Consider the following 15,471-nt stretch of genomic DNA (forward strand, 5'->3'; position numbering starts at 1 on the left):
GATGGAGGTGTATAGGGACTGGATGTCCATCGTGAAGATAAGGCGTTGGGGACCGGGGAAGCGAAAATCATGGAGGAGGTGGAGGGCATGGATGGTGTCCCGAACGTAGGTGGGGAGTTCTTGGACTAATGGGGACAGGACCGTGTCGAGGTATGCCGAGATGTGTTCGGTTGGGCAGGAGCAGGCTGAGACGATGGGTCGTCTGGGGCAGTCAGGTTTGTGGATTTTGGGCAGGAGGTAGAAACGGGCGGTGCGGGGTTGTGGGACTATGAGGTTGGAGGCGGTGGATGGGAGGTCCCCTGAGGTGATGAGGTTATGGATGGTCTGGGAGATGATGGTTTGGTGGTGGGGGGTGGGGTCGTGGTCAAGGGGACGGTAGGAGGAGGTAGGGTTATATTTGGGTTTTACAACTGATCACAAGTAACACAACAACCAGAAGTTTCTAGTGGCTATCAAGCTACAAATATTAATATTTTACTCATGTCATTCCAACCAGCAAAGTAACTTTTAACATTGATTTCTAAAGAAAAGATATTGATTTATTACTGGCAGACTGGCTGACTACTGTTTCCCATTTTGGAACCTGCTCAAAAGAGAGTGATGTATACAATTCAAAAGGAGCCCTAAAATAAGCAGAAACCCCAGCAAATACAAAAAAAAATCCTTCCAATGTATTTCACATATAGCAACTCACCAATCAACAGCATCTTTGCATTCAAATGATGCATGTGCTATGATTTGTTCAGTTTTGTTCATTTTTACCATTCTACTTTAACATAAATGTTAATCTTTGTATAAATATTTGTGATGCAAAAGAAAATTGTTCCTAAATGTTCAATATCATGTATAATTATATAATCCAAAGATTGCTGTCAACAGTTTAGAATTTAGATTTTTTTTCTGTGGTAAACCACAGATCTTTTATTTAATCACATTTTCCAATAAACCAAAGTGAAGCTACCAACTTCTCTTCTGATTAAGTGGAAATTACCAATGTTTTTATATACTGTAATCTACAAACTAGTTCTCTAACAGTACAGCTCCAGGATGGCAGGCCCCTAGCAGGAAAAACAGCTCCTATCTATTCTCGCAGAACAGTATTGTTAAGTTATAATTGGTAATTTTCATTTTCACCAACATGCTACTATCAGACTTATGTGCAATCACAGCCATTGCTTTTCCAACCAGCTATTTTAATTGTTGGAAATTGTGGGTTGGCATGGTAGCTCAGTGGTTAGTACTGCAGCCTCATGGTGCCAAGGACCTGGGTTTGATTCCTGCCTCAGGCGACTGTCTCAGTGGAGTTTGCACATTCTCCCCGTGTCTGCATGGGTTTCCTCCCACAGTCCAAAGATTTGCAGGTTGGGTGAATTGGCTATGCTCAATTACCCATAGTGGTAGGTGCATTAGTCAGAGGTAAATATAGGGTATGGGTAGGTTAATTTTTGGAGGTTCAGTGTGGACTTGTTGGGCTGAAGGCCTGTTTCCATTGTGCAGGGAATCTAATCTAACAATTGTGAAAATCATATGCTGGGGATATTAAATTTTCCAATACTCTCCCACCATGTTAGGAGTGCTGAGCAGAACATCTTTGGTGTTAATTTGTAAAAGATTTGTGTAACCTTTAACCAAACAGTTATTTTGTTTTTTAACATTTATGTCAGTTTTGAAGAAGAGATTGCCTTTCATCTGGTACAGTGACAGATGTTTTAATATAGCACATATGTCATTATACCATGTGCTGTCAAGGAAACAAATGAAACTGTGAATAGGAAGGTGCAGCTCTGATGCTTTCTGCAGTGATGCAGTTCCAAGATATCTAGGCCTAACTAACACATTTTATGTCCTTAATTTCCAGGAGAATTTATATCAATTATTGGTTTTACACATTATCATTTAAAAAAAAACTGCACTCAAAAGGCTGTGGCTATCTAGTGCTTTAAAGGATTTTGCTCTTTTACTGTACTTTTTTAAGTTTACCTGCTTAATATAGAAATTATGAAGATAAACTCTGCAATACAAAGTGATTTTGTTTACTGAAGTATAAAAGAGCAGTAGAATTCAGTATTATCAAAAGGTTTCAGTTGTGGTGAGCCTTGAATGTTGAATCACATTTGTAATCACTGTGGATGAAAAATGGAAGGTTATTTTTAGAAAGAATTTGAGAAATGTTTTCCATTTCAAAAAAATCCCAAAAGGATTCTTGTTAATAGATTGTGAAAACTCTTAAATCTCTTTGGATTATGAGTGCATAATTACCAAGAGTAATTATCTCCCCTTCCACTCTGTTCATCCCATAAGAATATTGTGAGTGTTTTTTTTTAACGTGCAGTGGAACATGAGCAAATGAAAACTAACAATCACTTATGTCCATTAAATTGTAACTTTCTTAGGAAAAGCAGCCATCTGGGCCACCATCTGTTTTTTTTACATGGAACTTTCAATAGTCAAAATAAAGAACAGTTGCTTTGAGTAAAGAGTCTGATTGTGATACTGTTAGCATCCCAACCTAATTACAAAGCATTTCTGTTCTATACAATGGTTTACCACTTGAATTGAACTTTTTTTAATTGGTCTGAGATAATTCTGGTCAAATGTTGTAGATTTGCAGCTGGAGTCTGTGAATGCACATTGTTTGCTGTCATGCTGTTAACTGTTCAGAACAACATGGCTCACTGTTTGAGTTAATACAGCCATGTTGACCCGTAGGTTTCCAGAGATACCATGCTCAAAAAGCCTTCAAAAGCTGTTCGAAATGGATTATATCATTGAACTGAATAACTTGTATGCAATGACCTTGGTAAATATATCAGTAGTTTACAAAGGAAGCAAATGGTTGTCAAAGATTTTTTTTTCAGATGGCAAATACTGAACAAATTCTTATGGCACTTGTTGTCATTTATAAGAACAAGTTGAGTAGACGTAATAACATTTTCTTTTGTGGTGATTGGTTTGTTTTTATGCTTTTAGGAAAAATAGTTCTAATTTATTTCCAATAGAAAACTAGTAAATTAATATAATATAGCTTTTAGAACCAAATAAATGGTCACGTGTCCATTTCACAGGGCCATTTATTTATGAATAGGTGCACAAGTTCAAAGCAATTCCATAAATAATTTTATATATTTATCAGCTGCTTCATTGTTAAACTAATGATTGTGAGTAACTTTGAGGAGATCCTAAAACTTGCTTAGAAAAAGACCAGTTCTAGAAAATTATGCACTGATGTAGTACAGTTAAATTACAGGATAATGATAACCTTGTATATAATATTAACATCCTTTTCATTTTTTATGCACTTAATTCCAATTAATGATTGCTTTCCAAGTCAAAAGGTACCCTGGACTTGTGCCAGGACCTTTTAAAAAATATTGCATTCAATCTTATTTCTCCTCACCTTATTTTCTATTACATCAGAATGTGTGCGTTTTGTCAATTTACAAATAAAGTATTTTTAGCAAAATAGATGAACAAGGTTGTGTTGTCTTACAAATTCTCAGTTTTTGTGCAAGCTTCTGTATATGGAGTTTTAAAAACCAAATGAGCTTCTTCATGAATATCAAAGAAGTTGTTGCAAGCAACTGCACACTCCAAACAGATACTTGTTACCGGCAATCACCTCGGTCTAATTTACATCAGAACAGTAACAGTTTATCAATATACAATAAACTAATGTACCACATGCAATAAATGGACAATTGATTCTATAGAATCTCTGGCCAGGACAATGAGGTGTAACCTTTTAACCAATGTGACAGCTCCACAGTCTGTAAATCTTGCAGGTGGGAATAAGTTATAATGCTTCATAAACTTTCCAGCAGTGAAAAATGATACAGATTTCAGGGAGATGTACACTTCCTTCAATAGTTGTCTAATATAATGCAGATGACACCATAAATGGCTCATTTTTTCTTTGCTCTATTTACTTGTTATTATCGAGGAGAAAGTGAGGTCTGCAGATGCTGGAGATCAAAGTTGAAACTTTATTGCTGGAACAGCACAGCAGGTCAGGCATCCCTGGATGCTGCCTGACCTGCTGTGCTGTTCCAGCAATAAAGTTTCAACTTACTTGTTATTATGTCATACATGGGTGCAGTGCCACCTGAAGTTGAATGGCAAAATAACCTTTCTTCTAAAAATGAATGTAGGAAAGGTGAATTCTTCCAAATGAATACCTGATGAACTGTGAACAGTGTAAATCAGAAACAAAAACAGAAGTTGTTGCAAAAGCTCAGCAGCTCTGCTAGCAAATGTGAAGACAAATCAAAGATAATGCTTCAGGTCCCGTGATCCTTTCTTAGAATGAAGTCTTCCACCTTTTGGTCCCCATACTTATTTGTGATGTGGAGGAGCTGGTGTTGGATTGGAGTGGACAAAGTTAAAAGTCACACAACACCAGGTTATAGTCCAGCAGGTTTATTTGGAATCACTAGCTTTCAGAATGCTGCTCCTTCATTAGGTAAATGAAGGAGCAGCGCTCCAAAAGCTAGTGCTTCTAAATACTGTAAATCAGTTGAACTATAACCTGGTATTATGTGATTTTATACTTATTTGTGGCAGCAAAATTGAGAAGTGGTTTCTGCCAGTTATTCAACTTTAAATCACTTGTATTTATTTGTCCTAACCATATCACCAGTTGAGACCTGAGATTATTCCTTCTAATTTGCGTGGATGTGCAGTAATTGGGAAATGGTTGCATCAGGAACAAATAGCCTATGCAAAGAAATATTCCTTTTAAGATGTGTGCATGCACAGACATGTGGCAGTCTTACAGGAATTATGCAGTGCAACATATTCATTCAGAGTGCACTGGGCTGGATCACAGTTAGACAGTTCTTTTAATCTAGAAGGGTGTTGAGGGATATGGGATTTGGACAGGAGATGAGGTTGGGCCACAATCAGATCAGTCATGATCTTATTGAATGCCGCGAGGGAATGAATGGCTTATTAAGCTCCATTTGTTCATAATCTTAAAGTACAGCAAATAGAAGTTAGAGGAACATTGGTCCTGAATATGTTCATTTTAAAAAATAGTCAATAGTGTTACATTTCCATCTTGCCTGCATTATTTTTATAATGCATTAGTTGTAAGTTAAACTCAGATTTATAAAACACGGATCTGATCATAATTTCCTGATACAGATAGAAATGAGGAGCATCTAAGCTTAAAGAGTTTCATTAGTGATTCCTGAGATTGAATTTTCTTTTTGAACTGGATCTACGCAAACACACCTGGACCTTCTTACTGCTTCTGAAAGGATGAAAACAAACTGGCAGTTTTACTCAATAAAATCTGAAAGAACTGCAGGTGCTGTAAATCATAAACAGAAACAGAAATTGCAGGAAAACCTCAGCAGGTCTGGCAGCCATCTGTGAAGAGAAATCAATGTTCATGTTTTGGCCTGGTGACACTTCCTCAGACAGTTCTGAGCTTTTCCAGCAATTTCGATTTCTGTTTGTTGAATTTTACCCAACCATCCTACCCCAGCTAAGAGCTTCGCCTGAGGAAGTATGGTATTCTGTTTGGGACTACACCTGTGGGCCATAGCATGGAACATGAGAAACCTAGAAAAGGGCAAAGAAGGGAGCATTTAAAGAGGATGCACGTAACTAGATACCCCACCTCCTACCATTGACTATACAGCCAAACAGATTAAATGAGGCTATTACGGAGGAGTTTTGTGCAATGGTATATTTGTTTCATCAAAGATACAATGAATCAGCTTTATCATCTAATCCATGATGACTCATAAGTACATTCATCTGTTTGCACTGATGCCTCTGTGGTTTCAGCTCTCCTACCTTCATCTTTATCTTCATTGTCATTCCCTTAATCGGGAATCTGCAGGAAAGAAGACTAGAAGTGCAAGCAATATGATATTGATCTCAATATGTTACAGAATGCTTCCCCCAGGCTGCATGCCTTCTCCTTCATAGGATGTGAGGTGCTTAAAGTTGGAAATTCCTCTTTGGTGGGTCACTCCTCACAAGCAAATCCATTTGGTGCACACACTCCGAAGACTTGAGCACCTATGTCTGAGTGCCCCTTTAAATAATACTATTCGTGATTCAGTCTGTACCTGAAAGGAATCCCATGAATTATTAGTCATGAAATTGGTCACTTGCTGAGGTTTCTGACCAATCCTATGTAAGGGTATTAGACCTTTAATGTTGACTAAAAGCTGACTTGTTTAGCTTATTTTTGTTTTCTTTACTTTTGCTCTCAGATTTATAAATCTGCACTAGTTAGATTTTCATTTAACAGTCCACTAAAATTTGATTCCTGAAAAGTGCATAAAGAATTATTTTAATGTTACGTGCCATTATTCTAACTTATGAAATATATGTAAGAACATAAGAAAGAGGAGTAATGTGGGCTATTCAGGCCTTTCAAATGGATCATGGTGGATTTTCCACTTCAACACCGTTTTCCTGCACAATCTCCAAATTCCATGATATTTCGCCTTCAAAAGTATTTATCAATCTTAGTCTAAACCTCTCAGCCCTCTGGGGGCAGAGGATTCCAAACATTCACTGTATGTGGAAACTAGAAGAAGGCAGATTGAAAATGTTCAGACATTTCTATAAAGATTGATACATTAAATATTTTACAACAGGTGTCTGGCTGATGAATTCATACTTTTTTTTAACCACAGAACTCACTTATGCAAACAAGGTGTACTTATTTTTGTACCAGGTATATGACAGGATGATGATAAAATCTGTTCAGATTAAGCCATTCTGTTCCACATCCCAAATTGGACTTCCTCATTTTGTACTGATTTCAAATTTAATTTTACATCTGAAGTACCTTTATTTGTTGCCTCTTCAAATCACCCAAATAATGGTTCCTTTACAGCGAAGTCCATCTCTTCTGACTGTCTCAAACATCGTTTTTCAGGGTGATTCTTTACTTTGAATATCTGTAGTAATCCATAAAAGGGCCAAGAACTTCCAATATAGTCTGAAGCATAGCAATAAATCAGCACTGAGGATGTTATGATGGTAGCCTATTTTGGAAAGATTATTATAAATTGTACTTTAGCAATTTAGTGGGCAGCACGGTGGCACAGTGGTTAGCACCGTTGTCTCACAGCGCCAGAGACCCAGGTTCAATTCCCGCCTCAGGCGACTGACTGTGTGGAGTTTGCTCATTCTCCCCATGCCTGCGTGGGTTTCCTCCAGACGCTCCGGTTTCCCCCCACAGTCCAAAAATGTGCAGAATAGGTGAATTGGCTATGCTAAATTGCCCGTAGTGTTAGGTGAAGGGGTCTGGGTGGGTTGTGCTTTGGCGGGTCGGTGTGGACTTGTTGGGCCGAAGGGCCTGTTTCCACACTCTAAGTAAATAATCTAAAAAATTGTGGAGATTCTCCAGTAAGCAGTCTGTTTAATGTCCAAATCCTAGATGTTTGAGAATGTGTAACAAAATGAAGTTTGTCTCCCATTCAGCGTTTTTCAAATTGAACTAGGTTTGAGCATGTGGTTTGTGAGAATCCTAATCTTGTTATTCAATTTCTTAAATATGTAACACTTTTAAATCCCTCCACTGTTGTTTGACCTCACAAGTATCTGACAGTACTATGTGCAGTTTTGGTCTCCTTACTGAAGCAAAGATGTACTGGCACTGGAGGGGATGCAGAGGAGGTTCAATAGGTTGATTCTGGAGTTGAGAGGGTTGGCTTATGAGGAGAAGCTAAGTAGACTGGGATTATATTCATTGGAATTCAGAAAAATGAGGGGGTATCCTATAGAAACATATTAAATTATGAAGAAAATAGATAAGATTGAAGTAGACAGAATGTTTCCACCGGCAGGTGCAACTAAGACAAGAGCCTCAGGATTAGTGGGAGCAGATTTAGGACTGAATTCAGAAGGAACTTCTTCACTCAGAAGGTTGTAAATCTATGGAATTCCTTGCCCAGTGAGGTAGTTGACACTAATTCAGTAAACGTTTTTAAAGCTAAGATAACTTTTTTTTGAACAATAAAGAAATTAAGGGCTATGGTCAGAGCGCAGGTGGATCTGAGTCCACAAAAAGATCAGCCATGATCGTATTGATAGGCTGAGCAGGCTCAAAGGGCCAGATGGCCTACTCCTGCTCCTTGTTCTTATGTTCTTTATAAATAAGGTGGAAAGCACAAATATTAAACAATTTGTTACGATTTTTATTGCAACAGTCAACTAAGTAAAACAAAATGATTATCACTTTATCCTTAAAAAATAAGATGCAAAAATATTTCAACATTTAACATTCAGTACCTAGTTTTATTCAGGTGGTTGATACCTTGACAATTCTAAACATAGATTTGATCTGTTGATATTATTAACTTGTCCACTGCAGTTGTTGCAATAGATAGAAATCTCTTCATTCTGAGCCAAGAGCAATTTACCTGAGACATTTGACAAGCAAAGTAGTTCTTTCGAAATGAGCCATTCAGTTAGATGAGCTTAAAGATCCGATGTTGGGCTATTAATCACAAGGTTCTGGGCTTGAGCACCAGGGCTGTTAAATATTCAGAGGAACTCCCTGCCTGTATTGGCCAAGCAATTTTTAATTATGACACTATACCAGTTTATATAATTTTTTATGGAAACTGATGCTACTAACTATTTCAAGTTTGAATTGTAGTACATACAGTGTAGTTGTAGAACAACATCAATATTCAGTTAAGACCTGGAGACATTTATCATCCTACACTTCTGCTGGGAGAGGATTTGTGAAGGTATCAAAGACCAGCTAGCAAATATTTAAGAATCAGCAGTGATGAAACAAATAGAAAATAGATTAACACTCATATTAAACTAGATACGGTGTTCAGTTTTATAGAAGCTCCTATTGATAAATAACTTACTGTCATTGAAGGAACGTGTTCATTATATTGAACTAAAATTTGACAGCCTTTTTAACACTATTCAATTTTAACCTTACAGATGCAGCTCACCAGACCCGTTCTGGATCTGCTCGTCAGTATTATACAGTTCCAACCAGCGGTCATGAACGGAGAGCACATTTAAACATCGCTGAACCTCCGAGATTTCATTCGCAGGCCAAAGGGAAAAATGTTCGTTTGGACTCGCATTTCAGAAAAGCCACCCGGAAAAACAGTTTCTGTAATGGTGTAACGTTCAGCAACCGTCCAGTTCACCTCTATGAAAAAGTGCGATTACGGTTATCAGTGGTACTTCATGGATGGAGTGGTGCTTTACGGTTTGGTTTTACAAGTCATGATCCCTCTCAGATGAGCTCTGCAGATATCCCAAAGTATGCCTGCCCTGATTTGGTAACCAGGCCTGGTTTCTGGGCCAAAGCTTTGCCTGAAAGATTTGCTCTGAAAGACAATGTCCTTGCTTTTTGGGTGGACAGACATGGACGAGTATTTTACAATGTGAACGATGAAGACCCTGTTCTTTTCCAGTGTGGTATTAATGTTTCAGGACCACTCTGGGCATTGATTGACATTTATGGAATTACACAAGAGGTCCAAATGCTTGGTAAGTATTCTAGCAATAAAAATAACATCCCAATAATTGCAAATATAAGGTATTTGAGTTATCTAATGTAATAAGTGCCTGTACCCAACATGCCTATATTACATGATGATTACTTAAGCCCACCTACTTTTGCCCTCCCACAGCTGAGATCAAGGTTTGTAACTTATTAGTCATAACCCACAACCTAGAAGAGAAAGAAATGTTCTTGCAGCTTGCTTGCAAGTGCACAACATCAATGTAAGAATTCTGTGGAGTAACAATGTGTATTTCCAACTCCTGTTCTTTATTCTTTTAGCTGTCTGCTTTTCTACAGCATCAAAGAGTCCATTGCCAATGATGGTTGAACATTCACAGCCATCCAATTTGAATATGGTTTTGGGAAAGTCAGCAATAGCTGATCAAAGTTTGAGACTTTTATTTGAGCTTTTGTCTGGAATCTCTGTAAGGATCTGAGATCATTTGGTGATCAGCTCATAGGCATCAGACTAGATATTTTATTCAGTAAAACATTGTGAGAGTTACAGCAGCATTTTAAGGTTTTCTTTTCCTTTGAATTTCAAAGTACATCTCCATATTTGCAATCTCTGTCATGCTTTAGTTCTGCCATTGAGCACATACCAGTTGAAACAATTATTTTTAGATTTTTATAAGTATCAAGTTAGTAGCCTTGCCTTTTTCCCAATAAGTGGGGAAGTAGTCTAGAATTTCCATATATTATGTACTTTCCTATTGCTATCTTGTAAAAGCTTGCAAAAAGAAGCACCATGTTTTGCTTTGAGCACAGCACATAAATGTTAGATTAAAATTAAACTGTGTTGGGAGCATAAATGTTTTCAGCACAATTCCGAAGTGTTAATCTAAGGTGAAACTGGTATTGGAACATCAAGTTGTTGTCTGCCCAACTGATTTTCATGTGATTTAGTCTGCGAGACATTACTGTAAGTGCTTTAAGATTATGTATTTAGTTGAAGGACTTTTACAAGTCACAATGGACTGGATTTTCCAAGGAGTGGCAGATTGACAGTCAGATTGCCACTCCACTCCCATTTTTTAGTTTTAAGACCTCTCTTCTGGCCAGAAATTCTGATCATGGGTCCTTCAGAAATTTGGAGCATACTTTAAGTTTAACAGGGCCCTCGATGTGCAGAAGAATCAGGTGTTTGGTGGGGTATAGTCAGACTGCAGCTTCTTTATTATGTTAGTAATTGCTGTATTCTATGACTTACTTAACCAGCAGCACAGGCAGAAATTTTTCCAAGTCCTGTCAAAGGGCAAGTATGTAGGTAAGTCGGGGGAATGAGTACAAAAGCAGAAATTGCTGGAGAAACTTGGAACGTCTGGCAGCATCTGTGGAATATAAACAGAGTTGAGTCCAGTGACCCTTCTTCAGAACTGTTATAAGCTATGACAAATTGACATTTATGCTGAAGTTGAAGGAGTGGAGGGGGAAGGGGAGAGGTGAGTGGATAGGAGGAGATGGAATCCACGGAGAAAGGTATGTGAAAGTTTTAAATAAACAAGGAGATTATAGATAGCAGGCCAGCAGAGAAGAAAAGCTGAATAAGACACAATAAGAGCTAAGTGCGAGAAAATGGGTCAGCAGTACTGATTGCAATCTAGTATAATATGATAATGGGCATAAGATTGTGTAGGAATGGGTGACTGTGCTAAAAGCAACCCACGTCATTACAAGACCAGATATGGGGTGGGTAAAAAACTGGGAAGATGGAATCAGGCTGTAAAGTTGTTGAACTCAATTTTGATCCTAGAGGTTGCAGGTTCCCCAAGAGGAAAATGAAATGTTGTTCTTTGAGGAGTGTACCCAAGTGTCTCAGAGCAAGTAGACTCTGTGGAATGTTGCCAAGGGGAGGGAGGGGAATATGTGTCTTGTTGTGGTATCCTGTTGGAGATAGGGGGGTGAGAGATGTGTCCAACATGGTTAAGGGCCCAGTCAACCATGGAAGCAGGAATCCTTTGTGGATCTTCAGAACAGATGTGGTAGAGGTAGAGGAGCTGGGATCTTCAGAACAGATGTGGTAGAGGTAGAGGAGCTGGGAAAATGGAATACAGTCTTTACAGGAAGCAGGGTGTGAGGAAGTATATTCAAGGGAACCCTGGGAGTTGTGAACTTTGTAGTGGATATCAGTGGCCAACCTATCCCAGAATTGCAAACAGGGATGTTGAGGAAGGGAAGAAACAGTGATGTCCGAGATGGACCAGTTTAGGTGAGGGCAGGTTGGAAATTGGAAGTGAAATTGATAATTTTTTCCAGTTCTGGATAAGAGAGAGAAGCAGCATCAATGATGTAATCAGTGTACCAGAGGAGGAGTTGTGGGTGAGAGCCGCATTAGGACTGGAACAAGAAATGTTCCGTTTACACCGTAAAGAGACAGGCATAACTAGGCAGCATTAGGGTACCCATGGCCACCCCTTTGACCTGAAGAAAGTGAGAGGAGTTGAAGGAGAAATTATTCAAACTGAGGACCCATTGGCCAGGCAGAGAGGGATGGTGGTGGATGAGGATGGTTCAGATATTTGCCCTGAGGCCATCCTGACTGGGAGAAGGATGTGTGAAGGGATCGCACATCCACGGTCAAGAGGAAGCAGCTGGAGCCAAGCGAACTGGAAATTTGCAACTGATGTCAAGGTGACAGATCCAGCAGTGGATGAGGAAAATAGCAGTTGGATCACGGGCTGAGGAATAGAAGGGAGTCTGTGCGAATGTGCAGTTGAAGTGTGAATGCTGAGTTGGGGTGTCTGTTTAATAGCAATCCAGGAGTAAGACTAAGTTTTTAATCTTCTAACTTTCCCTGAGCAACTGTTAACTCTGATTTAAATTGATGCTTTTGGAAGGTTCCAATTTCAGTTTCCCTGACAATTTCCTCTGAGTCTGCTCTGTCGCGGACTCTTCAGGGTTCCAACATGTAACTCTCATCAATGCTGCAGCAATGACTATCTGGCCACTGGAAAATCCAGCCACTTTTGCCAATTCAGCCATTAGCAGTACAAGTTTAAATAATCAATATCATTCCCATAAAATTTCTGTAAATTGAAGTGTGCAGTGATATCACAACAATTAAATTGTGTGGTCTATCAAATTTGTTAATGTTTCAAAATAATTTATTGTGAAAATATCACGATGGCATCAATTATCACATTTTATGCAGCATGGATTTTTCCAGGTACCAATACAGCAATGGTAAGGTGAAATGTTTGAATCTAAACCACCCAAAAATGACCCAAAAGGCAATATCATTTTTTGAAGTATATTGCTGAGAAAAATATTCTTCCAATTTCAGCATCATCCTGCAAAACATGCAGGTATGGATCTCATCAGTTCTGCTTTTCAATGGTTTCAAAATAATTGCAATATAAAACAGTTATTGGATCACATTGCAAAATGAAAGAATACGCTGCCCTTCATTACAGCTAGATATTTAAGAATAGTTTTGTTAGGTATCCTGATACAGCAGCTTTAAATTTAACTGATAACTTTTCTATTCCCTAATAATTTGTAACCCCTTGATTAGTGGGATAATAATTCTTCTTTCTGTGCCTGCTTATCTTTTTAGTTGTTACACTCATTAAGATTAAATTCCAATCCTACCAGCACATAAGGAGAAAACAAAGGTTAATGTGAGGTCAAATTCATTTCTTAAGATGTAATGAATGTCTTCTATACCAATTTCATCAGTGCATGAAGTAACCTTCTACTTGCTGATAAAGCAGCCACAAAAATATACTCCTAAAACACACTTCAATTTAAACAGTAGAATGTCGACATAATTTTTTTCTAAAATGCTGTACATTTTCTAACAAGCAAAAATCATTAACCATATACAATGACAAAAATCAGCACATCTGGCAGCCTCTTTGGAGAGAAAGCAGAGTCAATGTTTTGGGTCCAGTGACCTTTCTCCAGATCTGATCAGAAACATTGACTCCAGTTTTCTCTCCACAGAGGTTGCCAGAGTTGCTGATTTCTCCAGGAATTTCTGTTTTGGTTGTGATGGAGTGTTGAGAGAGGGTGTCAGGATTTCCAGCATCCTCTGTTCTTTGTTTTTTGAATGATATGCAAGTACTTGAGGAAAAAAACAATCTTTATTCCCTGATTTATATCCCTACTGTATGTCAAATTTCATATCTCTTTAATTTGCATTTTTTTTCAGAAATGTTGTGTTCATAATATTAAGGATATCAATTGTGGGGGATAGTAACTAAAATTTCTGTACATTATGAACTTTTTTATTGTCTTTTTATGAAAGTTTGAGTAAAGAATCAGGATGTTTGCACTGAGCACAGTACATAAATGTTAATTTTGTTTTAAGCTATGGTGGGAGCACAAAGTTGTTGTCTACCAGCTTATTTGCATACAATTTGGTCTGCACCGTGTTAATAAAAGTGACATAAAATCATATATTTTAAATGGAAGGACTTTAGCTAAATCAAATTGTAACTTATCACCAGCAGAAATCCCCCACTCCTGTCACCAATTGCCAATCATTCCTTATCAAATAAACACAAGGAGATATACAGCAGCATTACTTGAATTCTGTCCCAATAATGTATTTTGAAGGAAGGGAAGTCTAGAGAAATAAAATTTTGTCATATAAGTTATTCCCACTGGCACAGAAATTTGAGTAGGATCTTACTCCCTTTTGAACTAGCAAACAGAGAAGTTTCGACTTTCAGACTCTCTGATGGGAACTCAGGAACTGGGGTCTTTTCCATGCTTTAACAGGACTGGACAGCTCCATAGCAACTCTTCAATGTTACAGTTGCTAGCAACACATATTGAGGTATCATTGCTTCAGTCCCAAGCAACAAGAAGTTTCTACTAATATCTTTGATGCCAGTGTCCAAAGCTGACATTTCCTGTGAACTACAAACAGATTAGTAAATAGGTGAACTCTTAATGATATTTCTCGTCAACCAGTTTGGACATGTTCTGACACACCTCTGGAGCAGCTGGGACCTGAAGACAGACTTTCTGGCCCAGAAGTAGGAACATTACACTGTATCACAAGAACCTTATGGTTGGCATGTCTCCTTGCCACTTTGAATTTACTCTACATTAACTTCAATCTGTAGCAAGTCAACTGACTTTGCTTCCCAATTACTGTGCCCTTGTACTTAATTGACCTTGTTTATATTGGTGATTGGAGGCGACTTTAAAGTATTGTCCGTATTTGTAAGCTAGCTAATGACATTTATCTGGAATAAGTTGTGATTTACTACCACACCTAGGATGTTAGACAGATAGCATATTTCATTATGCCTCAATGCCTCTGCTGAAATCTGTACCCAAATGTATCTGTCCTTCCCCAGAAAAATTGCTTAATGGATGATGTGTATGGTATAGTCATGGAAGAGTTTGAGCCTGCCAAAAAAGAGCAGCAACTGGGACTATTGCTGATGGCTGTAAAACAATGAAGGCACTCTTTGTGCTAAACTGAATCCGAATTTAATTTAATTTATAAGGAAGGATTACGTCAAGAGAATGAAGCTTTTCCCAAAATATTGATCCACGTTCGTCATTTACCAAAAGATTGATCGCTGAAAGTAAAACATATTTAAATGTAATCATAACAAAGGATATCACCTGTATAATTGTTGTGTGATAATATACTTTGTTAGCTAACAACAAACTAGGTGGTAATTATTTTGCAGTAGTTATGAAAGATGTGGAAGATAATGTATTACAACAGTTTAACTGTTGTGGCTTGTTTCCCTTTACCCAAAAATCTTTTTTTTATTTTACCTTCTCACTTGCAGTTGGAGCATTAATAGATATAGGCATCAAAATTGAGACTGAGCTCAGTGCTCACCCCACACCAGCCATTTTACAGTTCATCTTAGATTTCCTCTTAAACCTATGTACATGTCGTAATCTATAAATTGAATGATTTCAGTATTTAAGTTCCAAAAGTAGTTTGCAATAGTTACAATCATATGAATAGTATGCCTGAAAACTAGGGG

General features: G+C 38.0%; 1 protein-coding gene across 2 annotated transcripts in view; it reads left to right on the forward strand.

Annotated features, from left to right (window-relative positions):
- neurl1b (neuralized E3 ubiquitin protein ligase 1B) overlaps positions 1-15,471 on the forward strand; it is a 476,454-nt gene that overhangs the window by 430,295 nt on the left and 30,688 nt on the right. For both annotated transcript variants that reach the window (XM_043703797.1, XM_043703798.1), the window contains exon 2: positions 8,932-9,492. In XM_043703797.1, the coding sequence (XP_043559732.1) occupies positions 8,932-9,492 (561 nt within the window). The remainder of the gene's footprint in view (positions 1-8,931; positions 9,493-15,471) is intronic.

This window comes from Chiloscyllium plagiosum, chromosome 14 (assembly GCF_004010195.1).
Source record: "Chiloscyllium plagiosum isolate BGI_BamShark_2017 chromosome 14, ASM401019v2, whole genome shotgun sequence".
In the NCBI taxonomy this organism is placed as follows: Eukaryota; Metazoa; Chordata; class Chondrichthyes; order Orectolobiformes; family Hemiscylliidae; genus Chiloscyllium; species Chiloscyllium plagiosum.